Source organism: Anopheles coluzzii, chromosome 3 (genome assembly GCF_943734685.1).
Source record: "Anopheles coluzzii chromosome 3, AcolN3, whole genome shotgun sequence".
Lineage (NCBI taxonomy): Eukaryota > Metazoa > Arthropoda > Insecta > Diptera > Culicidae > Anopheles > Anopheles coluzzii.
In genome coordinates this window covers 9,336,378-9,359,324 of record NC_064671.1, presented here as the reverse complement: position 1 = coordinate 9,359,324, position 22,947 = coordinate 9,336,378, and the positions used below count along the sequence as shown (strand labels likewise).

The following is a 22,947-nucleotide window of genomic DNA, read 5'->3' as shown; positions in this document are numbered from 1 at the left end:
TTGAGTTCCCTTACCCTCCAGGGAGTCCTCCGGTTCGTTTTGAAGGTTGTCATTCATTCGTTTTTGGGGGCGGTGCGAGCGAACGACAACGGTGTCTTCCAAGCGAAAAAAGGTAAGATTAAGAATGGAATCCTACCTTTGTCGAATGTACCGTACCAGCAGGCTCGGGGAGCGGGCGTCCAAAGTTTGTGCACGCTCATCGTTTTTCGCACTGTTTTATGCTTCACATATGTAGCCGTTCCTATTGCTTGTATTTAATATCAGTCGCGCAACGAGGCGCTCTGTCGAAACGAAGGCAAAGACAATGGTTGTAAAATAGCCAGTTCCAGCCAGCTGGATCCCAGGTGTGGAAGAATCGAATGGAAGTCATTTTCGATATTTTTACCCCACTCCTCGAAGTGGTCGCTCGTTTAACTGGAAAGTTTATTTATGCCATCAGCTCTGGGCAACGGTTCGGGTCTGGTGGTCTAGATTATGGTTTGGACACTGGACACACCGAGGACACCGCTTTCGCTCGATGATGGTTCTTTTCGGGGTTGGCCCCCGCCCCATAAGCTGCTCTCCTAGCTCAGGTGTCTCTTGCACAATACCCTCTGTCTTACTTTACGTGACAAATGGCTCCCAAGAGCTTAGTGTCGTCGGCACAGAATAGATGAGGGTGTCGGAGCTAGACACAGAACGCAAAACCTGCAAGCAGCAGAGCAATTTGAAAATGCGTAGCTCGCTGTTTTTATTTCGATTCCAAACCCATTAAACACAGGTCAAGGTTTTCACCCCACACACCCATTATTCAATTAAATTTCTTAAAGGGCACTCTCATCGGGGCTGCCCCTGTACGACGCCGCACTGGCTAGATTCATCATCGCCTGTGCATGCTGCACAACGTCCGAGTTGCAAAACCAAACGCTGTCCAGCAGCATTTCTACCGATGGCCGCTCGTCCGGGTCCACGTTCAGTATGTCGTAGATGAGCTTCTTGGGGCGGAACGATCGTACGGTGCGCCAGACCGGCTGGGCCATGCTGAAGTTGCCGCGCATCACCAGCTCCGCCGCATCGGTCATCCCGTTCATGGTGCCGAACGGCAGCAAACCGCTCAGCATCGTGTACAGCACCACGCCGAGGCTCCACACATCGACCTGCCGGGTGTACAGCTTCTGGCCGCTCGATTCCAGCACCTCGGGCGCTACATACTCCGGCGTGCCGCAGATGGTGCGCATAAAGATGGTATGGTCCTGGAACTTGCTCGAGCCAAAGTCGGACACCTTGATTAGGGTGTACTCATCGTTGTCTTTCAGCAGAACATTGTCTGGTTTTAAATCCCGATGTGTGATGCCTGTAATTGCAAATGGCGCCTTAAAGTATGCAATGTGAGTAGCAACACCACCTTAAAAGCTCACCCTGACTGTGGAGATAGTGGATGGCGTGACACAGCTGATAGAAGTAAAACTTGGCCGTGTCCTCGGGCAGGTAACCGTTGTCCATGATGCGTGTCAGCAGGTCACCGCCATCCATATACTCCAGCACCATGCTGATCGAACCGGGATCGTTGATAAAGTCAAACATTCGAATCACACACGGCTGGAAAGGGGGGAATTCCAAGCAAATTCAAACAATTCCGGTATGTGGTGCATTTACTTACATGATTTAATTTCTTCATAATATAAGCCTCATTCGTTAGCGACGGCGAGCCTCTCAAGGTCGTCCCGTAGCGCTGCTTCTTCACAATCTTCAGCGCGTACGGTTGGCAGGTGGTGACGTCATGCAGCATATAAACCGTGCCAAACGATCCCGACCCAAGCGTCCGGCCAATGTGGTACCGCTTTCTCAACGCTTGCGATTCCACTTCCGGCGGCACTCGGTAGTCGGGCTGATTGTACACGAAAATGTTGGCAAAGCATGCGATCGAGATCGTGCTACCGGGCAGCAGGATCGCACGATTATTGCGCCCAACCAGCTTGCCGTTAACATACGTCCCGTTGGTTGAATTGTCCTATAGTGTGGGAAGGAAGATTCACTCTAATTTGTGTGTTGATTGAAAGGAAACCATTCCAACCATACTAACTATGATGTACGTAGGGGTGTACCGATCTGTGAGGTCCCTCTCCAAAGTGAAGTGAATGTTTGAGATGAACGAGCGTATCGGAAGTGGAAAGTGCACTTCGTCGATCGCCAGGCTGCATCTTCGATCGCGTCCAACGTTAAATTTTGCACTGCACAGATCTGCAACAAAATGAAATTGTTCTTGAAATTGGCACGTACTAAATCGAGTTTGTGCAAGCCGCAAAACCAAAAACTCACCAATAGTTCCGAAAAGGGCCGAATTGCCCACCAACTGTCCATAGCTGGATTGCGGCGTTTGGCTTGTGAGTAAATCCATCGATATCGTCTCCGAATCCAGTGGTTGGGTGGCGATTTCTTCCATGATTGTAATTCTACAAGCAAACAACACACACACACACACGCTGGCTTTTCGCTCATTCCACGCCAGCCGTCTGACACGGTTTTGTGATTTCGACCGACTAGGCAGCCTGCTTTGATAAATAAATTGGTAGTGCATGATCTATCGCAGTACACACATTGGAGGAATCAATGTGGTTGATTAATTATTGCAACAAAAAGTGGCCTTCAAACAAGTAAATAATAGAGGAAGTATTTGTAAGAGGGTTTTATTTGATATCATGAGAAATGCGCAGAAAATTCATCGTTTTTTTTTTTCTTGTCAATTTTCTTCCGCTAACAACGTGGTGTTCTAATCTCCGACGTGGTTGATTTCGTTTGGCAATGGTCCCGCTTTTTCGATTCGCTAAAATTGCAAGGAATAGGAGCATTTCATCGGATTGAAGGGTAAATATTGAAACTGCTCTTCTAATCTTTATTTGGATCGTTTTTCTAAGTCGTTTAAATTCGTTTTCTTCTCCATAATCAGGGGTATTGTTGGTAATTCATTTGCTGGAAATGAACCTTATCAAGCTAATCTAGGCCAGTTTAGGTCTAAACATTAAATAAATTAAGGTAAATCAAACTGTTTCGTACCTTCAACTAATTATTCTACATAACCTACGCCATACCATCTTGTTCCTCACTACTTTTGCCCTCCTCTTGCCGCTTTTGCACCTTATCCCCCACACCATGGTGTATCTGTCGATGCTTCTTCAAATTCCCGTAGCACGAAAACTTCCTCAAACACTCCTTACACTCGTGCCGCGTCACACCCGTATGTATCGTTCGGTGCGTCATCAGCGACTCTCGGTACGGAAACGATCGCGAGCAAATCTCGCACTCAAACGGTCGCTCGCCCGTATGGGCCCGTTCGTGCACCTTCAGCTGTCCCTTCGTGCGGAACGCTTTCCCACAGCAGCCACACACGTACGGTAGCACATTGTCGTGCACGGTTTGGTGCATCTTGAGCGAGCTGTAGCTTGCGTAATGCTTCTCGCACCGTGCACACTGGTAGATCGGTTCCGTGCCACAGTTGGCACGCTCGTGATCGGACAGACTGGTGACCGAGGGGAAGCTTTTGCCACACTTGGAGCAGATGTACTTCGAGCGGCGTTTCGTCTTGTGCGCATAACGCACGTGCCGTTGCAGACAGTCGGGCTTTGTGAACAGCTTCTGGCAAAGGGTGCACTCCACCCGTTCACGATGCTGTTCGAGGGTGTGTTTCGTTTGCTCCGTCTCCGTTGCAAAGTACCGATCGCAGCAGGGGCATTTGTGTATTAACCGTCCATCCTGGCCGTGCTTTGGCAGGTGTTTGGTCAGGCAGGCTGCATTTACGTACGGCTGGTCGCAGTACTTGCAGCGATATTTGCACTCTTTTAGTGTGGTATTTCGCGCGTACTGCAGCTTTTCTCGGGCAAGATGTTGCTGCACCTCGTGAGCACGCTCCAAGTGGCGTGCCATCGTGTAGAGCGTGTTGTACTGCTGTGGACACAGTTTGCACCGGTAGCGTCCATCAATCGAGTTCGATAACTCATGCAATTGCCTGAAATGGTAACAAAAGAAGAATGAATACCACATTCTGGTAGATAATAGGAAATGTGTGAAGGTAGAACGTACCTCATTTGTTCATCCAACAACTCCTTATTACGCTTTATCGTCTCTTCGTCAGGTGGTTCCAGTTTTACATTGACTTTTTTCGTGGAAGATTGGCTTGTGTGGCGTTTGGTGCTTGTTTTTGGCGATTCTGAAGCTTCATAGGACGACTGATCAGATTCTACTTGCCAATTATCATCATCCTCTTCTTTAGCGGACATCATCTCAATCGAATTTTCTAGTTTATCGCTTTCATAATCATCAAATTCGACAGCATTAGCTAGAGAATCAAGTTCATCCGACCCATCTTGATAGCTAATGAGGTAAACCGATGTGCGATCTCCCTCACCAGTTGTAACTACTTCCATCAACTGTTCGCTTTCTTCGTCATATCCGTCCTCTTTGGGGTCATTCACAGCCATTGGCTAACAACATATTAGACAAAAATGTTACTACATACATGCAATGGTGTAAAATGATACAATAGCCTACCTCAGTCGGTTCATCTGCATCGTTTAGGTCAGTTTCCTCATAGGAAAAGGCATCCACACCACTTTCCACTGACGACTCGGCTGTGTGAAAAGTCTCCTGAACCATCAAAGACGGTTCAAGTGCTTCGACGCTCAATCGAATACATTTCTGAACTGTATTGACGATACTTTCCGAGGGTGATTTTGCTTCCTCCATCTGCTCCTCATCCAATTCGGAGTTTTCCAATCTCTCTGTCCCTTCTTGGTCTGTTGTTTCAGGTAAAGCTGATCCTTTTTTACTCTTCCTTTGTTTAGAATCCCTATCAGTTAGATTCGGAAGGGCTTAAAGAGAAGAATATACTAATTATACTGCAAACAATCACTAGCAATGTGAATCCTGCTTACTTTTTTTAGTCAACCGTGGTCCAATCCGCTTAATCGGCACACTCTCGGCGCCACACTTATCCGGCCGCACCTTCCGATGCTTCAGCAGATTGCCGATGCAGGAAAATTTTGCATTACAGACCACGCACACAAACGGTTTGTCGTTCGTGTGGGTCGTCGAATGCGTGATCAGGCTCTCCCGGTATGCGAATGTTTTGCCACATTTCTAAACAACCGAACAGAAACAGGGTGTTAGAGAGTAATTGACTATCGATAGACTTAAATGCTACTTACATCACATTTGTACGGCTTTTCGCCGGTATGCACGCGGCTGTGTATTTTCAATTGGCCCCGGGTCTTGAAGCTGGCGCCACAGAAATCGCACAGCTCCTTCTTGTCGGCCGTATGCTGCGATCGGTGCACTTTCAGTGTGATCGGTGTTGCGTAGAACCGGTTGCAGATGTCGCACTGAAAGCGTTTCTCAATGCTCCTGCCGGGTGTTTCGGTTTCCATGCTGTGAAATAGAAAGAAGAAAGGGATTAGATTGTTGAACCGCTGCTGTGTTTTTGTTTTTACTTTACTTTTGTTTTAGGGAAAGGAGTGTTTGAGTGGTTGGTGACTCTTTTCGCCAGCATTAGTTACGCGAGGATTCAGTTGAATAGTTTATTCTGAATCCTTCTTGAGGCTCTATTTCACCGAAATCTTGTAACGTCGAAATTGGTAGCTGAAAATCAATAAACACCATCAATTATTTTTGAGTAATTTGTGTACACTTGGCTGGTATTTATCCACTCATGTTTAAAATTCCAAATACCTTTGTGTATATCACATTTCACTACTCAATGCATCCAATTACGGCACTCAAGTCTGTTCATTGCAGATAAAACGTTAATATCCTACAATTTGCTTCAAATTCCAAGAACACCAATAATCCCGCGTCTGTTTTATGCGGAAAAACTTTAGCTTGTAGCCTGGATGTAAACAAATCGATGTCAAAAGCTGTACTAAATTAAGCAGCGTTTACACGGCTCTTTGAAGGAACTTAGAAGATGATTTTTCAATTCTATTTTTGCGATATCAAACGAATTCGATTCGATTATATTTAAGAATTAAAATGTATATACAGGAACCTAGAACTATTTTCTGAATCATTTGTAATGTTTTTCATTATGTTGAATTAGATTTCTATACAGCACCGTATACACATATCATAATAAAAACGGAACGATGGTTCCCTTTCGATACAAAATATTTTCACTTGCAGTTGAAATTGAAATTGGATTTCAAGGAAATTGAGAATTTGTGCCTGATTTATATATACCATTTTTCCAACAAATTCTTCTTCAATTTTTTTAGAAATAAAGCAAAAGAAAATTCCTCCCGGCGCTCAATCGGATACTATCCGATCCGTCAAAGTCGGCCCATCACTACCCGCGTGCCAACCTTTCAAAAATTGACCACGACCACAATTTGTTTTTAGCCGAAAGCTCGTCTAAATTTTTATCAAATTCAGTTGTTAAAATGGTTCTTTTAACTAATGAAGAGGTAAATAGTAATCGCATCGGAACACCCGGGGTCAATTACACTACGGCCATGTTCGCTAACCCCACCTTCCCATTCACAGTTCCTGTCGAAGCTTACCCTGCTAGCACAATCAGCCCGAAAAGATTCCTCCTTCACAGTCACAATAAAACGATGTAAGTAGCCTGCACGTGTAGAAGGCTTTCACCAACAAAAAAAACCCTAACGATTGATTTCCCTCCTTCCCCTCCATTTTGGCAGACGATGGGCACGACCGGCCAAAGCCGCGGGAAGGAAAGCCACCCCTGCCGACACCCGCCGAGTACAGCTGCCTGATCCGGGCCCGGTCCGGTGCGAAGAAGCTCTCGACCGTGGTGAAGCGGGACGAGGTGGCCAAGTTCATGGAATCGTACTCGAAGGTGCTAAAGTCCAGCATGGACGGGCTGAAGAAGGTGAAGAAAGTGAAAAACAAAGCCAAGGCAGCCCAGGGATAGTGCGTTTGGTCACAGGGCGAAACACTCATCGGATTTGTTCCATCGGCGGGAGTGCGCAAAAAACAGCGCTGGGCTAACCGCGTGGTGTTTTGTTTTATTTTAAAGTGTTCGCTAGTTTATCTATGGACGCGGTGCAATGTGGTACGGCACACACACACATACGGAAATCACAAGTGCATTTTCTTTATTCGTTCATTTTGATTGGGAACAGCCTCTTTCTGTTGCATTGCTTCCGTTCCCTACTTCCTTACTTTCGTGCGAGGCCGGATCCAAATCACCGTCAAACACCGAACTGTGTGTTTTGTTTTTCTCCTACGCGTTTGAGATCCGCCGCACACACACCCACAGAGCTGGCAAAACGAAGAAGATGGACAGTGTAATTTTGCTGTAGAATTAAGCGTGTAATGAATTTAATATAAAAGAGAAGGTGAATTTAAACTGCAAACAACGTGCGCTAAAAGTGTATACACGGGTTAAATTTCGTTTTCCTGCGATTTGGCCCGATCGAGTCGCTTGAGTTCGTTGAGCTTCTCCGCAATCTGCAGCTGGATAGTGGCGCGATGCTTCTTCCCCTCGCCCAGTGCCTCCATCTCTTCCAGCCACTGAACGCGTTCGTTGATTTCCTCGAGCACTGCAACAAGACCAAACCACGTGTTCAGCAAGCGGAAATGCAAATCGAAAACCCTCCACATCCTTACATTCACTTGCCCGATCGGGCGGCACAAAGTCCATGCATCCTTCACTCTTACTACGCACCACCCGCCGACGGCGGCCATCGTCCGGAAAGATCTTAATACCGCTCATCTGCTCCTGCAGCTTGAGCTTCAGCTTTTCGATCGGTTCCTTCGGTTTGTGCGGCACGTACTTTTCCACATCGAACGCACCGCTCTCGATGATGGTGTTCAGTGAACGTTTTTTAATGTTTTTCCGCGGTATGGCCATCGGGAGAAAGTTACTGTACTCCTGCTCAAACTTCGGCTCCTTCGGCACCGGCAATGGTTCGCCATTTCGCAGATGGTAGTTAATTTTGTTGCGCTGCAGAATCGTCAATTTTGCTTCTTCCATCAAAACTAGAGGGCAAACATGGGAGGACAAACTTTGGTCAGAAAACGTTCCGGACATGCCATTGCTTCTTATCAAAGCTTTACCTTTTATCAAATCTTGAGTTTCCTTCGTGTAGCGTGCTTTGGGCGTATGAAACAGGCCACCCTGGGCCACCCTCGGGCTGGGCCAGTCCGCCATGCTGTCTTGCTGGGCTGGTGGTGTGTGCACTCCGGCGTACTGTGATGTAATGCACAACACAAACACCCGTGTGTATCCGTGTCGTGTCCTACTTGGGCACCGGGAGGCACTGACTGGCTGTCTTTCTGCCAAGGATAAGTTCACGAAAGTTTGATTGATTGGGACAGAAGTTTCGGGGTAAAAGGAGGCACGGAAAAAAACTCCTTACTGCTGCAATTGCACACACAGTAATTGTGCTATAGGTACGTGTATGGAGGTAGTTGATGGGGAACAAAAACTCCCTTCCATACAAAGTACTGCACGCAATTCGGGTTCGGACGGTTGGTTGAAGGCACTACACACACTGTGGAGGCAATAACAATTTATGGCTAGCCGATGATGGCTTTCAGAAAACCGGCGATAAATGCAAACGTCTCCCATGGCAACCGGGGGCGACCGGGAAGGTTTGCTTTCGTCGGTTGCTATTCCGGCTGTGTTGGAGTGAGTGAGAGAATGCGCTAACACAAACACATACGCTCATTGTTTCCTTTTCACTCACGCATACATACGCATATATGCGCAATGCAAGAGTCCTTACGGGGTTCTATTGACTTTTTTTTCAATCTCTATAAAACACGGTGAAATATATTCCTAAACACTTGTCCTTCATACAACTTTGGGGCCTCGTTCTCTTAGCTTCAGCTGCAACTGCTCATTCCTATCGAGCGAAGATTCTTCCTGCAGCTTTTCTTCGGCCTTCAAATCGAGAATGGTTCGCACTTCTTGCTTCACCTTTTCAATTTCCTTCATGCTTTTGGCGGATATTGGTATCACCGCGTCGATTGAGAGCAGCTTGGAGGGTACCAACTCTTCGGGACACATTTTAAGACCATCTAAAAGTGGAAAAGGGGTGTGTTACTGCTTTGGTCGCTCGGCTGAAATTAGCCCTACTTACCCTCCAGCGAGTGGAAATATTGTTCATATTTGCAAATCTCTTCCACGGCACCTTCCTTATCCATCTTGTTGATGATCAGTACGCACGGTTTGTCGAGCAGCGTTTTGTCGTACAGCTCCAGCTCCTTGTTCAGCGCGTACACCGTCTCCAGGCAGTTCCGTTTCTGATGCTGCTGGCTTAGCTGAAACCCAAACACGTCCACCATGATCAGCAGCAGCCGGGTTCGTTCCACGTGTTTCAGGAACTTGTGACCCATACCAAAGTTGGCGTGCGCTCCCTCGATCAATCCGGGCAGATCGGCTATCGTTATTTGCCGGTAGTCTTCGTACTCTATCGTTGCAATTTGTGGCCGTATTGTTGTAACTAACATTGAAAAAGAACATCTTGAAAAACAATTCACGTTAAATCCACTCCATTCACTTACATGGATAGGATGCAATCTTCGGGGATGCATTCGAGATCGCTTTTACGAGTGTACTTTTGCCCGCGTTTGGAAATCCCACCAATCCCACGTCTGCGATCAGCTTCAGGTCCAGCGTGAGCGTACGCAGTTGTCCGGGTTTACCGAGGAAGGAGTTGCCCGAGCATCCGCCACTTCCACCACCGGACGCTAGAAAGGTTTTACCTTCCTCATCCAACTCGCAAAGCAGCCCCGACTCCTGCTCCAGCACCCGTATACCGACCGGCACCTCCACCTTTTGATCCGTACCCCTCCGGCCGAGTATTCGGGCTTTCGAGCTCTCCTCCCCATTGCCGGCGACGACACGCTTGTTCGGATACTTCTTCACCACATCGCGCAGCGATTTTCCCTCCTTGGCGACGAAATAGACCGCACCGCCCTGCCCGCCGACACCGCCGTACTTGGGCAGTCCATTTCCCCCGTGGCCACCCTTCGCCGTTATCCGCAGTGTGTCCAGGAACCGGCTCTTTAGGTAGTTGCGGATTGGCTAAAAAGAGAGGGAGAAATGCATTATAAATGTAACTAACTCGATATATCACATGCTACCGTTACCTTGTTGACAGATTTTAACAGATAATTTTGAATAAAAACCATTTTTCTTATCAAAAATGCATAGCGGCGTAGAAAACCCGGCAATATGCGCGTGCTCGTTTGTTTTGGATCACGTTTGTTTACATCCCGTTTGACGTTTCGCCGGGAGCAACTGGGCTCATTTCACGCACACGCATTCCTCGGGCTGTCAGTGGATGTTTTTATTGCATTTTTCCCTATCCGCCGGACCGATCCGCCGCAGCAGCAGCGGTCGATGTAGCAAAAGTGTTTTGTTGCCCATAAAAGTGTAGAGTGTTTACTAACTCCCGGCAACGTCCTGCCCGGTTCGCATGTCCAACTTGCAGCGTGTTATGATGAAGTCCAGACTGCCACCGATGTGTCCGAATCCGCGCTTCCCCAAGCCAAGGTAAGAAGACAGAGAAGGCACACCACCGTCGCCATCATCAGCTTACGGCATTAAATTTTCACGACCCCAATTTTTCCTGCCCGTACGATGACCCTGTTGCGTGTGGCGGAATCCGATTTGTTGTGTTTCACTTTTTCAACCTTTCCCTTTCTACAGCGATCGTGGCTTTCGGCGTCAGACGGACTACAATCCACTGATGTGGGATGAGTTCTTCGCAGAAAAGAAGGACGTTGAGACGAAGCAGGGGAAATTCCGGGTGTATCTGTCCGCTCCGTCCGAAGCCGGCGCGCCGCTGCTCGTTCTGCTGCACGGTGGAGGGTTTTCCGCCCTGTCCTGGGCTCATTTCAGTGTAAGAAAAACCTCTTGGATTCATCATCTTGTACTGTTAAGATCTTTATTTTCTGTTTTTAGAGTGAAGTAACGAAACTGATCCACTGCCAGTGCCTGGCAATCGACATCCGCGGACATGGCGATACGTACACGGAAGAAGAAGATGACCTATCAGCAGAACGGCTAGCCACGTATGTGAATTCCCGTTTTAATTGACTTTCCTCCTCCTTCTCCTCCATCCCCTTCAGATAAGCGAGATTGAAGAATCATGCAATTTTATCTTTTCATTTGATTACGCCGCGAAACGGGCAGAGATGTCGGGGACGTGATGCAAGCGATGTACGGTGAATCCGCCCCGCCAATTATACTGATGGGACACTCGATGGGCGGTGCAATATGCGTGCATGCGGCCAACTCGTTCGTGCTACCGACCCTGATCGGTGTGGTTGTGATCGATGTCGTGGAAGGAACGGCGCTGGAAGCGCTGGCCAGCATGCAGAGTTTCCTCCGATCCCGTCCGAGCACGTTCAAAAGCATCCAGCACGCGATCGAGTGGTGCGTTCGAAGCGGCCAGGTACGAAACGTCGATTCCGCGCGAGTCTCCATGCCGGGGCAGATTATAAAGTAAGCTCTATCGATTGTCTTCTTATTAGGATATGAAATTTAAACGCTTTTCTTCACCTTTCAGCATCGAGACGAAACAGCTGGCAACGAACGAACTCCCGCTTAAAGTGGAAGGCTCGTCGGAGGAAAAGCTTGAATTTAAGCACCCCAATGCCATCGCGGAAGACGCGGAAAGTGGCGATACGGCGAGCGCCACAGCAGAAACCGATCCTGCCAGCAATGCACCGGCCACCGCCGCCGCCGCCTCCGCCGTCAACCTGCGCAAGTACGCCTGGCGCATCGATCTCTCCAAGTCGGAAAAGTACTGGGAGGGATGGTTTTCGGGGCTGAGCCAAAAGTTCCTGGACATACACGTGCCCAAGCTGCTGCTGCTGGCCGGCATCGACAATCTCGATCGTGCGCTAACGGTCGGCCAGATGCAGGGCAAGTTTCAGCTGCAGGTGCTGGCCCGCTGTGGCCACGCCGTGCACGAGGATCGGCCGCACGAGGTGGCCGAAGTGTTGGCGACGTACTTGATACGGAATCGTTTCGCGCAACCGACAGCGGACGGGCAGTTCCTGAAGCATATGCCGGCGTGTTAAACGGCCTAGAAGCGCCGAACTTATGCTTTCACTCTCTCCTCTTAAGTAAGCAAATACATTTTCTATTTATGATTTTAGGTGACACGATGTTGTTAAGGTTTCTAGCTTCCTGAAAGCACGTAAAGCTTGTGCATTGTTCGGCTTCCCATTCATATCACATTACAATTATCATTCCAGCGAAGAAAAATTGCAAAAGGGTAGTTCCAATCAAGCGTAACACTTTGATTGAGCACACACATTCCGATAAATGATTCACTTGTTATAATTACATTACCCTAAGACCACCGGTATAATTAAGGCGCCTCCCCCCCCCCCCCCCCCCCCCCCCCATCACCGACAGGTGACTGTTTACGAGCCTGACCGCAAAGAACGCGGCATTAAACAACTAACGTCCAATTAAAAAAAGCTTTTTCTCCCTTCATTTGCACCCCATTCCGAGCTGCCATCTGTTAGGTCTATTCAAGGGTCGTACACACACTCACACACGCTTTTGAACACGAAGGGTGGAATAAATTTCTCATAACGTGCCAACGGGCAATCGGTCATTCATGGAATTCGCCGTTTCGTGCATTCTTGACAGATCAATGGCAGTACGCTTTGAATGAATTACTCGGTTGCCATGGAGATGCACAGAACCTAGATAAGCAAGTGGCGCGCGCGCAGCCAACCGTTCCGAGATTTTGAAGATCAAGGCAACACAGACCAGTTTACCATATCTCCCACATGCACGGGAACGGTTTACGAGCAAGCGAGTGAATCAAATTGTTTTCAAATGCAGCAAATTATTCAATTCTGACGCTGGCCCCCTTCCGATTAACTGCGCAAACACCTTCACCATCAGCGCGTCGCGTGTCCCACGTGTGCTGTGTACGGGCACGCGCGCACCGTAAGATTTTCCCGCGCAAAGCCCTGCCACAGCTTCCCAGCGCCGTTCGATCGATCGAGCCCTTGACTTATTACCATGCTGCTGCTGCTGCTGCTGCTGCTGCTGCTGCTGCCGGTTGCCCGTTGCTGTTGTTGTTGAGCGGAAGGGGCAACTTGCAGAGAGTCGCACAGCCCAACCAGGCCCAGGCAGGCGGTTGCGTTGCGCCGGGCTCATCGACTGCACCTCAGCGCTCGGCTACAGTAACGTTGCTCCACTGGTGCGAAACAGATCAGCAATCGCCGTCGGCTGGAGCTGCTCGTTCTAGACGACCGAGCCCTGGTGGACCTTTTTTCCGATTCTCCTGCCTGGCCTGCCTGTCGCGCGTTCGGGAAGTTTGTTTTGTTGTTGTTGCTCTTTCTTTATAAACCCCGATGTGTTATGATTGTTATAATTGGATTTGCGCGTCGAGTTTCCGATTACGCCCCGCGAGCTTCTTCGCCCGAAGCTAGGCCCAGCACACCCGTCTCTCTACACTGCTGTCTGTGCTGGCTGTGCTGGTCGCAACCGAAGCGAGTCACCGCGAGTCGGGCAGTTGGCTGCAGTTGCTCTCCAATGCGCACACGGTGCGCCACCGTACGCGAAAACAGTGCCCGTTGCGGATGGAGCTTAGCCTCAGTCGCTGGCAAGGAGGCGAACGAGTACAATCGAGCACATCATAACGAACACGGATCGATCCGCTGTGTGTCGGTCATGTCTGGAAAGTGAAAAAATACACCGTGCCGCTTGTGTAGTGTCTTCGCGTGCGCGTGGTCTGGTCGTCATTAAAAATGTGAATAAAACCAAACACCGTGTACGTCCGATCCAATCACCACGCGTCGTCGATCCGGTAGGCTTTCGGAAAGTCCCCACCACAACCACCAACAACAATCCGAGGGTCTAGCCCTAGAAGGTGGCGTTGTTTGCTCATCTAAACGGCTCGAAACGGGCCACTTGCATAATTGGCTCGTCCGTCCGTCCGTACGGGTGGGAAAGTTCGTAGAACGCGCTTACGCATAGGCCGGTTCCGTTGTACGCGCGTCTGTGTGTTTGTGTTTTTGTGGTGGGATTTTGATATATATCTACATACACGTACCTGATGAATGTGCCCCGAAGAATGAATGAAAGTGAGCACGTGCCACGCTAAACAGGCTGTGCGCGAATCGCGCTTCCGATCAAAAAGTTCCGCACAGCCTTTTGGTAGTGTTTTTTCCGGCCCTGTGAAAAGTGTGTGTGTGTGTGTGTGTGGAGGAGCGAGTGTTCGATTACTTTCGCCAAACATAGCACAAACCTTTTTTTGCCCCTACCCCTCAGTCGCCCTCCAATGTGTGGGTGTTCTCTTTGCACTAATTAAATAATCAGCCGCGGTAGTCGCGCCGAGCAAGGCAAACAGTCGCGTGTGTCCGTGCTTTGAAGTAGGCTACGCCGAAGTGTTTTGCCCGTAGTTGTTGGTGGTGTCTTGTGTCTTGTTGCCCCCCCTGCAGAACAGCGCAAGAGCACACAGGAGGCGTCGCTTTTGGGAAGGGTAGATCGGTGTAGCAGGAAACGAAGGTGTAAAACCGCGCCAAACCACGCACCAAGCGTTGCGCGTGTAGCAGTATTAGTGGTGGCGTAGTGTAGCACCTAACTACTACTCGAAAAAAAAAAAAAACACACCGGAAGCTTGATGGGGCGTGCAGAACGGGCAACCATGAATGGAAGAAGGAGTAGCAGCAATACGACAAAACCACCCTTAGAACCACAGATGGAGGTGAAGGAGGAGGACGAGGCGGAGGATGGTGGCGAGGAGCCGGAGATACTGGAGAGCGAGAAGATGCTGGCTGAGGTAAGTCGGTGCACACGTGCGTTAGTAGTAAGTTTCCACTTTTCCCCCCTCCAACAAAGTTGTCGCTACAGTGTGGTCATATAAAGTGCAATTATGATGCATTCCAAATTGGAGTCGTCGGGTGGCGATCAACACTGATTTCACTGATTCGAGCACGCCGCTCTCCCATTTAAGGCGAACCAGTTACACGCTTTGATCTTCAGCGCAATGAGCTGCGCCGAAGCTGCCGAGTTGCCCCCTTTGATTGTAAATGCTTTTATTTGCTCGCTTCCCATGTAAGGCACACATCTCGGAAGCCACGGGAAAGGGTTGGTGCATGAGCCCGAAAATGGACGGGAGATGCATGTGTGATGCATGCTAATTGAATAATGTTGTAATGGAAGTGGGACCACTCCGGGGGGAATACCAAACTGGAGTCTAGACCGGATATGAAGTAGGAGTTCAATTCAGAAGTCAAAGACAAAAACATCTCGTAAGTGATCTTGTTGGGAAGAAGTAAAACATGGTTACTCTTTCTCTGAAGAATCCTTCCAATGCATTCAGGTCATTGCGGAGTGCAAACGATGCAACCCACATTCCCTGTATTTCTGTATTTCAAAAAAAAATCCAATAAAACCCCAAGGTCCACGTGGGGCCTCTCCACAATCCACAAAGCGCCACCGTTCGCTCAACATCCACTACCGTACCCGGCCGTAAGGCCTTGAGGTAGCCATCAAACCCGGGCGGGCGGTTTATCCCGGAAGCACATCAGCTTAAGCAAGGGATAAACTGGCACCCAATCGCGTAACAGAACAGTACAAAATGCACGCTACAGCAAACAGGCCGCCACCATGACACTGTGGATTATGCAATAATAATAACAATAATAATAGCAAGAGGACACCCATAACAAAAAGGGCGACCGGTCATCATGCTAAAAGAGGTGGCAAGACACACACATAGACTCATGCACACGTAAATGGTAACTAATCCGTTTACCAGAGTCAATTACAAACATTCACGCTCGAGTACTTCAAGGCAGTACTTACCGGTTGGTGGTTTTGGAAAGGGGGTGGGTGAGGGGTATAGAGCTAAGGGTGTCCCTTATTTTCCCTTCCCCAGGGTGAGCGTATCGGGTTTTATAATGTAGCACTATTAACATTAAAACATTGTACACCTGTAGCTGACGGCTGAATCGATAAAGGATGGTGTTACTGGTCCCTCTTTCTCTCTCTCTCCAATTTCCTTAGGAACCGTTCGATTTGGATGAGCTACTGCCGGTGATTGGCGAGTTTGGACGGTATCAGAAGCTGCTACTCTGGCTAATATGTCTCCCAGCCTGCATACCCTGCGGGTTCTGTGCCTTCAATCAACTGTTCATGACGGATGTGCCGGAGGAGTACTGGTGCCGGGTGCCGGAGCTCGCCAACTTCACCGCCGAGGAGCGCAAGCTCTACTCCATACCGCTGGTGGAGGTAAGCAGTACAGGCTGTGAGTGAGGTGATGCGACAAAGATCGAACAATAAATCATATACTCCGTTCTTTCGCGCCAAACAAGCATGACGGGGTGGAAAGTTACAGCAAATGCTCCCGCTACGCAGTGGACTGGAAGGAGATACTGAACTACAGTGACGCGAGCGGGGAACCGCTCGCACCGAACAGCTCCTGGCCGACGGAACCGTGCCGGGAGGGATGGGAATACAACACCACCGTGGTGCAGTCGTCGATCGTGATCGATGTGAGTATAGCGTTACAGTGGCCCCCCCGGGAAGGGAGTGCGTAATATATAAAATCCCCTTGGATTAGCATTCTCTCGCATGCAAATGAAGCAGGCTTAGTAGATAGCAGGAAGATCTGTAAATTCCCCCAAACAACTGTACGTAAATCCGTCAACTCTCTCTGTTCTCTGTAGTTTAATCTCGTGTGCGATTACGACATCTATCCAACGCTTGGGCTCGTCGCACTCAACACCGGCGGTCCGGTCGGCGTGTACCTGTTCGGGCTGCTGAACGATCGACTCGGCCGCCGGATATCGTACTTCTCCTGTCTGGCCACGCTGCTCGTCGGCAGCTTTATTACCGCCGCTAGCAGCAGCTTCTGGATGTGGGCCTTCAGCCGGGTGATCGTGGGCCTTACCATACCGGCCGTCTATCAGATCCCGTTCATCATTGCGCTCGAGCTGGTGGGGCCCAACTACCGCTCGTTCGTCACCGTGATGACCTGTACGTTCTACACGTTCGGCATTATGATGCTGGCGGGCGTTACCTATCTGATACGGGATTGGGTCCTGCTGACGCTTTACACTTCCGTGCCGTTTCTGCTCTACTTTCTGTATCTGCTGGTAATGCCTGAATCGCCCCGGTGGTTGCTGATGAAGGGTAAGCTGGAGCAGGCGCTACTGATACTGGAGAAGATGGCACGTGTCAATGGGAAGCAGTTGCCGGATAGCTTCCGGAAGCGATTGCAGCAGCGCGTGCTGGCGGAGAAAAGCCGTACGACCAAACGGACGGAAGCCACGATCGGTGCGTTTGATCTGTGCAAAACGCCCAACATGAGACTGAAGACGATACTGATTACGCTGAACTGGTTCGCCAATGAGACGGTATATCTCGGGTTGAGCTATTACGGGCCGTCGCTTGGGGAGAATCAGTATCTCAGCTTCTTTCTGTCCTCGCTGGTGGAGATACCGAGCTACATCATCTGCTGGATCATCATGGATCGGTGGGGTCGTCGGTGGCCAATGTGTTTACTGATGATACTGAGGTGAGTTGGAGGGAGGGTTGAAGATTTCAAAGTTGAGGAAGTAATGCTGTTTTGTGTTCCTTGCAGTGGAATTAGCTGTATAGTGACTGTCGTATTGACGGAGGATGCCGTAACGGAGACTCTCATCCTGTATCTACTCTCAAAGTCGATGATATCGGCCTCCTTCCTGATCATTTACCCATTCGCTGGGGAACTTTACCCGACGCAGGTGCGAGGTGTTGGCATTGGGACGTCCAGCTACATCGGAGGATTGGGTCTTATCGTCATCCCATTCATTACATACTTGGTAAGCATAGACTTTGAACTTCTAAACCGAAAATCCTAATGTTCCTATTTCCAATTTTCACCTCACAGGGCAAAGAGAACCTCCGCCTACCGCTCGTCATAATGGGCTGCGTGTCCGTGCTCGGTGGCTTCACCGGCCTCCGCCTCCCGGAAACCCTGCACCACCGACTCCCGCAAACGCTCGAGGAGGGCGAACTGTTCGGCCAGGACTGGACGTTCGACGAGTGTTTCCGCTGCATACCGAGCAAAAAGTCCCCGACCAGCTCGTACGAGAACCTGTCGCACGATCCGTCCGACGCGGCGCTCGAGCTGAACGCGGGCGTCCCCATCAATGCGGGCCCCTTAGCGACTGGGTCCGGTTCCTGCTCGACCGAGCGGACACCGCTCGAGCTCGCCCGGATAAGGCGCCAGTCGATGAAGCGACTCGTACGGCAGGCCAGCACGATGGACACGCAAAAGACGAAGGACGGTGCTATGCAGCTGACCTATTGGTTTTAAGGAGGGCTCGCCCCGGGGCTGGTGAGAAGTTTGCGAAGGTTTGTGATATATATAGCGAGAACGTTTCGTTGCATGTGAGTACAGCAGGTTTAGAACAAAATGACACAGACACCGTGGATGTATTTTTTTGTATTAACAATAAAGAAATACGTATATGTATATTTTCGAGATTTTCTCATTCATGGGATTTGTATGTGTGTATGTCTCGGTTGAGTGTGCCTGCTGCCCCTGTTTCACTGTCACTGTTTGCCTTTTTTCCTCTGCCTTTTTCTCTGCGCTGTTCTACTCTCTTCTGTAAGATGTGCTCTGGCAATGGGTTCTCTTTTTTATTTGTTTTGTTTGTCTAGTTTATTTCATATAACATACGATCTCCTCTCTTTTGTTGGTGTGTGTATGTGTGGATGATATAAGTTTATATAGTTTATGGTTTTTGTTTGTAACACGTTTACTTACTGGCTGACGATACTGGGTTTTGTGTTTTACTCTTTAGCTGAGTGTGTGTGTGGTTGTTGCCCTTTCTGCGGTGCACTGGGGTCCAGGCTTATACATTTATATATTGGGTAAGTAGTGGTGATGATCGCCGGCCTATTTTCTGTCCCTTCCTTTCGTATGGGTTGTTCATACACACGCACACAAACACGTCTCTGTGGTTTACTCTTATAAATCGGACAGTATAACATTGAGTATATTTCGCAAATATAGTGTATTCGTTTCAGTATCTGTAGTCCTTTCCACACGTTTTCTCCCCTTTTGTTCTCTTTTCCTGTTTTCTCTTCTTCTTTTTGCACAGCTTTCCTTGTTTTTTGTTTGTTTTTTCTTCTTCTATTTAATATTTAAATAGTATATCATTTGTAAAAGTAAAACTTACTTGCTAGTGTCCTTAAAAGGTATATCGTTTGTTCTCTTATCTTTTTCTCTCTTTTTATTCCTCTTTCCTCTTTCTCTGTTTTTCCCCGACAGTCCATAAAGAAAGTTTTCTTCTGTTTTCTAGTATAATATCGTGCTGCTTCCTGTTTTTTTTAACATCACTTTTTCTCTTTTTTGCCTGTTCGCCTTACGCTACTTGGTTACTGGTTTAGTGAAAAAAAAAAACACAGACACACATGCATGCATGATTTCGTTTGTCAGCTCATTTGCTTCGCTTCTCTTATCTCAGCTTCAGAAGGACACACACACACACACACACACACACTCACACACACACTCAGACACACATACCACGTGTTGGCATAATGGTTTTTTTGTTCTGCACCGTCTTCGGTAATGCAGTTTTTTCACTATCTTTTGGAGGATATGTTTCGAAATCGTTTCTCCAGTTTCTCGTCCCTTGGCTAACAACTAATAGGATGATATTTTGAACGTGTCGATTCCACAATCAAATCGAAACTGTGGCTCACACAAATACACACATACAGACCTACACATTTACACATCAAACCGGGCGATCTCCTAATATGCGCAAGTTTGTACTAGTAAAACAAATCGGGAAGGACGACGAAACCACAATTAATCTAGCTAATAAGTTACTAATAAGCAACACAGGGCGCAAGCGTGCGTGCTGTTTGAGGAGGGGGCAAATGGGGGCGGACGGTGAGGAAACAACAACGGGGTGCAACAACGATGGACACATTGATACGTGCGAATTTCCACTGCTCTTAATGCTAAAATGCCTTACGAACGAACGTCTTGTAGCAAATTGTAACTGAACGAGAAAAATGCGTGATGGTGGGAGTTCTATGGCTATTCAAACGCGAATAATAGTATTTTTGTTCTGCCTTTTTCTGCTTCTGTTTATCGCTGTATTATCATCTCTTTCAACTAGTATTTGATGCTTCTATATATTTAATCTTTTTTTGTCTTGTTGTTGTTGTTGTGTTTCTAGATAGAATATTTATGAGGACGGAAGTTAAATGGTTCATTTATGTATATTTATATTTATTTCATATACTCTTTCTCTCGTATTCTCTCTTTTATATTGTTAGTGGTACATTCAGTGGTTTTGTTGTCCCCTATGCCTGTGAATAAGTGTGTTTGTTGCAAAATTGAAGAAAAAATCGCTCGTATAAAATGGTTTTTGCGCATCATTTAAAATATCAGCAAATACACATTACGTACTGACAATATTTATATATCCATCTAAATACAGTGAGGTAATACAGCAAAGGCGACTAACATTGTGTTATCGAATGATAAAGGCTGTCGTGAGAGATGAAATTTGGAAAGCTTACGTGCCTGGGGCTGTGTTTTTATGCTTGGTAGATTTACCTTTTTTGTTTCCCCATATTTATTATGTCTCTATTCATTGAGGAAAAACAAAGATTTAACTCAATGATCTGCAAAAAAGAAGCTTTCGTTCGTCCAATAGGTAGCTGTGTACTATCAATTATATCACAAAATGGTGCCAAAAAATGTGGTCAAAAACGTAAGGGTACGCGCGAGATTTGTACGCGGCCACTGTAATGCCGCCGCCTTTTAAAAGGACACCTCATAGCTTTTCTTACTAAAACGTATTAACATCCAAAGGTACACTAAAATGTATGTATATTCCACATTCGCTTGTTTTTTTTTTGTTGGTTTGTTTGTTTTTGATCCATCCATTCCAAAAAAGTCAGCAGCTTTCGTTGGCTTAAGAGCGAAGAATTTGATTCTGCTCCTAAGAATGTATATCTACGCGTAACACACACACTACACGGTTCATCACGGTCATTGTATATTATCCACTAAGCAGAAAATTTGGTTCCCTTTTGTTGTGTTTTACTTTTTTTCATTCTCTTGTCTTAGTTGTGGTTGCGTTGTTGTATTTTCCGCTCTTCATCGCATAATTTTTACCTTTTCCTAATTCATTCCGAAAGTCTTGTTTGCCGATGTGTTGTACAATCGTGTTTAATACGGTGTGCTTCTAGTTACAGCTACAGTTTACAGGGTATAGGTTAACTTCAAGGCATTCGTTTTTTTATGTCTTTTTTCTTCATTTTGTTGTTTGCTGTGTGCTTTGCGTCGAATAATATCAGGAGGCTTCAGGTATTTTGTTTGTGTCATTTTTTCGCTTATATTCTTATGTTCTCTGTTTGCTATATGCGTCTGTAAGGTATGTGCGATGTGGAGGATTCTATTTCTTTAATTAATTTCCTTCATTCTTTTCGATTCGATTTTCCGTTTATCTTCCGTTCCTGCGAGGCAGGGCAGAACAATAAAATGGCACTTTCAGGTATCTGTTTAATTCGATTTGTTCGTTTCTGTACGTGTCTTGGTTGCCCCGTTGTACCTATCAAATGCATCAGTGAAAAGTAATGAAAAGATGGCTTTAATGTTTACAAGAAGTTAAAGGCAAACATTTGTTCGAAATTGGTAAGGCGCTACTAGCCGGACACTTGAATAATGGTGAGTCTTTGTGGGCATGTCAATGTTAGGCACGTGTGAAATGGGTTACGGTGTTCTTTTTTAAAGATGCCTCCGATCTGATCTGATACGAAGTGCTTCGAAGAGTACGAGATGAATTGAACGTTAAATTGAACGGTTCACACTTGAATGAAAGGCGACTTAAGGGAGGGACAAATTAAAAGAGGCTTGTAGCTTCACAGGTTTTTTTTTTTTTAATAATAGTTCACGCTTACAATCGCTATCGTATCGTAGTGTTGGTAAAAACTAAAACCTTAAACATAAAACCACTTTGCTAACAAACAAAAAACATATGTACAGAAGCATTCTTAAGCTCGAGCTCGATATAATTAAACTACTAAACAAAAACGAAACTCACTAAGATAAAACAAAACACACACTAAATATCTTCACAATTTAACAAAACACGAAAAAAAGAGAAAGATTACACTATGAAAGTAAAAGATACCGGTACGTACATAAAATGTAAAGTGGAGACAAAATAGTACAGAAATTTAAAAAAAAAACAAACACATATCATAAAACAACAAACGTAAAAGTTCAATGGCAAGCTCTGGTAACGTAATTATTGCTATTCAAGCAAATCAAGAAGTAGATACAAAAGCGGACGGAGAAGCGTCTCGTGAATCCCTCTAGCAGCGGTTAAACGGGAACCTTCTTCTACGGGTGTATGGAGTGTACATGTACGTGGGATGTTTCGGGTTGGAGCAGGGCTTCGATTGGGAGCATCGTTGTGATTACACACACTCTCTCTCTCTCTCTCTTACCAAAACGGATTGTACTACTTCCTACTGATAAGCTCCTGGGTTTGTTTGTTTGTTTTGTTTTGTTTTGTTTGTTTGTGCAAGTTATCCATTTTACAATCTCTGTTTTACCTATCCTATATTGTACGTAACACTGAAGGGTTAGAAGTGTCTTTTTTGTTTTACTTTCGATAGTGAAAATGGCTGTCTCATTTGCACTTTCACTTTGTGTTTTGTCTCCTGTCCTGGCTCGGTTAAGAATATAGCCCCTGTTCTTTTCTCTCGTGTTTGGGATTTTCTTCATTTCTTTCCCCAAATTACAATTAAAATTATCCGACTAGCATAAAAGTATCGCAATTATGTTTTCAAGATTATGTTTCCTCTTTCTCTTCTTCCTTCACTATTTTTCCCTTCTTTTAATCGATGTGTAGAGCGATGTGTGTTTTCTTCGACTTGCTTCTATCATCACTCGTCGCAGGATGCTTTTGTCTTAAATTACTATCGCCTTTTCCTTCGTTTTTTTC

At 47.0% G+C, this 22,947-nt stretch overlaps 7 protein-coding genes across 7 annotated transcripts; 3 read left to right on the top strand and 4 right to left on the bottom strand.

The window, feature by feature from the left end:
• Positions 1 to 569: 569 nt before the first annotated feature.
• Positions 570 to 2,506, bottom strand: LOC120959830 (ovarian-specific serine/threonine-protein kinase Lok-like). Its single transcript, XM_040383505.2, has 5 exons — positions 2,299 to 2,506; positions 2,063 to 2,220; positions 1,640 to 1,990; positions 1,398 to 1,578; positions 570 to 1,333 (listed from the first exon to the last, which is right to left on the bottom strand). Exons 1-5 carry the CDS (start codon positions 2,420 to 2,422, stop codon positions 804 to 806), a joined length of 1,344 nt encoding a protein of 447 aa, XP_040239439.2. The 5' UTR covers positions 2,423 to 2,506; the 3' UTR covers positions 570 to 803.
• A 122-nt stretch (positions 2,507 to 2,628) lies between these two features.
• LOC120960092 (zinc finger protein 431) lies at positions 2,629 to 5,600 on the bottom strand. Its single transcript, XM_049608498.1, has 6 exons — positions 5,468 to 5,600; positions 5,181 to 5,400; positions 4,908 to 5,112; positions 4,525 to 4,844; positions 4,057 to 4,457; positions 2,629 to 3,982 (listed from the first exon to the last, which is right to left on the bottom strand). The coding sequence occupies exons 2-6, from the start codon at positions 5,397 to 5,399 to the stop codon at positions 3,058 to 3,060; spliced, it is 2,070 nt and encodes a 689-aa protein (XP_049464455.1). The 5' UTR covers position 5,400; positions 5,468 to 5,600; the 3' UTR covers positions 2,629 to 3,057.
• Positions 5,601 to 6,305: 705 nt separating this feature from the next.
• On the top strand, positions 6,306 to 7,366 carry LOC120957206 (signal recognition particle 14 kDa protein). The gene is made up of 3 exons (XM_040379273.2): positions 6,306 to 6,431; positions 6,511 to 6,583; positions 6,669 to 7,366. The coding sequence occupies exons 1-3, from the start codon at positions 6,408 to 6,410 to the stop codon at positions 6,899 to 6,901; spliced, it is 330 nt and encodes a 109-aa protein (XP_040235207.1). The 5' UTR covers positions 6,306 to 6,407; the 3' UTR covers positions 6,902 to 7,366.
• On the bottom strand, positions 7,281 to 8,156 carry LOC120957205 (UPF0193 protein EVG1 homolog). Its single transcript, XM_040379272.2, has 3 exons — positions 8,050 to 8,156; positions 7,600 to 7,971; positions 7,281 to 7,532 (listed from the first exon to the last, which is right to left on the bottom strand). The coding sequence occupies exons 1-3, from the start codon at positions 8,141 to 8,143 to the stop codon at positions 7,375 to 7,377; spliced, it is 624 nt and encodes a 207-aa protein (XP_040235206.1). The 5' UTR covers positions 8,144 to 8,156; the 3' UTR covers positions 7,281 to 7,374.
• A 631-nt stretch (positions 8,157 to 8,787) lies between these two features.
• Positions 8,788 to 10,219, bottom strand: LOC120957204 (GTP-binding protein 10 homolog). The gene is made up of 4 exons (XM_040379271.2): positions 10,090 to 10,219; positions 9,502 to 10,024; positions 9,078 to 9,440; positions 8,788 to 9,015 (listed from the first exon to the last, which is right to left on the bottom strand). Exons 1-4 carry the CDS (start codon positions 10,129 to 10,131, stop codon positions 8,789 to 8,791), a joined length of 1,155 nt encoding a protein of 384 aa, XP_040235205.2. The 5' UTR covers positions 10,132 to 10,219; the 3' UTR covers position 8,788.
• A 71-nt stretch (positions 10,220 to 10,290) lies between these two features.
• LOC120957203 (protein phosphatase methylesterase 1) lies at positions 10,291 to 12,112 on the top strand. The gene is made up of 5 exons (XM_040379270.2): positions 10,291 to 10,495; positions 10,652 to 10,844; positions 10,907 to 11,016; positions 11,138 to 11,449; positions 11,514 to 12,112. Exons 1-5 carry the CDS (start codon positions 10,419 to 10,421, stop codon positions 12,028 to 12,030), a joined length of 1,209 nt encoding a protein of 402 aa, XP_040235204.2. The 5' UTR covers positions 10,291 to 10,418; the 3' UTR covers positions 12,031 to 12,112.
• A 375-nt stretch (positions 12,113 to 12,487) lies between these two features.
• Positions 12,488 to 22,026, top strand: LOC120957208 (carcinine transporter). The gene is made up of 6 exons (XM_040379280.2): positions 12,488 to 14,756; positions 15,986 to 16,210; positions 16,294 to 16,473; positions 16,648 to 17,498; positions 17,565 to 17,784; positions 17,853 to 22,026. Exons 1-6 carry the CDS (start codon positions 14,598 to 14,600, stop codon positions 18,279 to 18,281), a joined length of 2,064 nt encoding a protein of 687 aa, XP_040235214.2. The 5' UTR covers positions 12,488 to 14,597; the 3' UTR covers positions 18,282 to 22,026.
• The last annotated feature ends 921 nt before the right edge of the window (positions 22,027 to 22,947 follow it).

What these genes read in the sequence shown, in the direction of transcription:
- LOC120957206 (XM_040379273.2), top strand. Translation starts at nt 6,408, where the DNA reads ATGGTTCTTTTAACTAATGAAGAG. An exon ending in TTCTTTTAACTAATGAAGAG is followed by an intron (nt 6,432 to 6,510) that starts GTAAATAGTAAT and finishes TCCCATTCACAG; the next exon opens with TTCCTGTCGAAGCTTACCCT. An exon ending in CACAGTCACAATAAAACGAT is followed by an intron (nt 6,584 to 6,668) that starts GTAAGTAGCCTG and finishes CCATTTTGGCAG; the next exon opens with ACGATGGGCACGACCGGCCA.
- LOC120957205 (XM_040379272.2), bottom strand. Translation starts at nt 8,143, where the DNA reads ATGGCGGACTGGCCCAGCCCGAGGGTGGCCCAGGGTGGCCTGTTTCAT. An exon ending in AACTCAAGATTTGATAAAAG is followed by an intron (nt 7,972 to 8,049) that starts GTAAAGCTTTGA and finishes TTTGCCCTCTAG; the next exon opens with TTTTGATGGAAGAAGCAAAA. An exon ending in GCCCGATCGGGCAAGTGAAT is followed by an intron (nt 7,533 to 7,599) that starts GTAAGGATGTGG and finishes GTCTTGTTGCAG; the next exon opens with TGCTCGAGGAAATCAACGAA.
- LOC120959830 (XM_040383505.2), bottom strand. Translation starts at nt 2,422, where the DNA reads ATGGAAGAAATCGCCACCCAACCACTGGATTCGGAGACGATATCGATG. An exon ending in ACACCCCTACGTACATCATA is followed by an intron (nt 1,991 to 2,062) that starts GTTAGTATGGTT and finishes CCCACACTATAG; the next exon opens with GACAATTCAACCAACGGGAC. An exon ending in TTATGAAGAAATTAAATCAT is followed by an intron (nt 1,579 to 1,639) that starts GTAAGTAAATGC and finishes CCCCCTTTCCAG; the next exon opens with CCGTGTGTGATTCGAATGTT.
- LOC120957208 (XM_040379280.2), top strand. Translation starts at nt 14,598, where the DNA reads ATGGGGCGTGCAGAACGGGCAACCATGAATGGAAGAAGGAGTAGCAGC. An exon ending in AGTCGTCGATCGTGATCGAT is followed by an intron (nt 16,474 to 16,647) that starts GTGAGTATAGCG and finishes TGTTCTCTGTAG; the next exon opens with TTTAATCTCGTGTGCGATTA. An exon ending in TCCCATTCATTACATACTTG is followed by an intron (nt 17,785 to 17,852) that starts GTAAGCATAGAC and finishes TTCACCTCACAG; the next exon opens with GGCAAAGAGAACCTCCGCCT.
- LOC120957204 (XM_040379271.2), bottom strand. Translation starts at nt 10,131, where the DNA reads ATGGTTTTTATTCAAAATTATCTGTTAAAATCTGTCAACAAG. An exon ending in GAAGATTGCATCCTATCCAT is followed by an intron (nt 9,441 to 9,501) that starts GTAAGTGAATGG and finishes TTTCAATGTTAG; the next exon opens with TTACAACAATACGGCCACAA. An exon ending in ATATTTCCACTCGCTGGAGG is followed by an intron (nt 9,016 to 9,077) that starts GTAAGTAGGGCT and finishes TTCCACTTTTAG; the next exon opens with ATGGTCTTAAAATGTGTCCC.
- LOC120957203 (XM_040379270.2), top strand. Translation starts at nt 10,419, where the DNA reads ATGTCCAACTTGCAGCGTGTTATGATGAAGTCCAGACTGCCACCGATG. An exon ending in TCAGCAGAACGGCTAGCCAC is followed by an intron (nt 11,017 to 11,137) that starts GTATGTGAATTC and finishes CGAAACGGGCAG; the next exon opens with AGATGTCGGGGACGTGATGC. An exon ending in ATGCCGGGGCAGATTATAAA is followed by an intron (nt 11,450 to 11,513) that starts GTAAGCTCTATC and finishes TTCACCTTTCAG; the next exon opens with CATCGAGACGAAACAGCTGG.
- LOC120960092 (XM_049608498.1), bottom strand. Translation starts at nt 5,399, where the DNA reads ATGGAAACCGAAACACCCGGCAGGAGCATTGAGAAACGCTTTCAGTGC. An exon ending in AAAAGCCGTACAAATGTGAT is followed by an intron (nt 5,113 to 5,180) that starts GTAAGTAGCATT and finishes TCGGTTGTTTAG; the next exon opens with AAATGTGGCAAAACATTCGC. An exon ending in TTGTTGGATGAACAAATGAG is followed by an intron (nt 3,983 to 4,056) that starts GTACGTTCTACC and finishes TTACCATTTCAG; the next exon opens with GCAATTGCATGAGTTATCGA.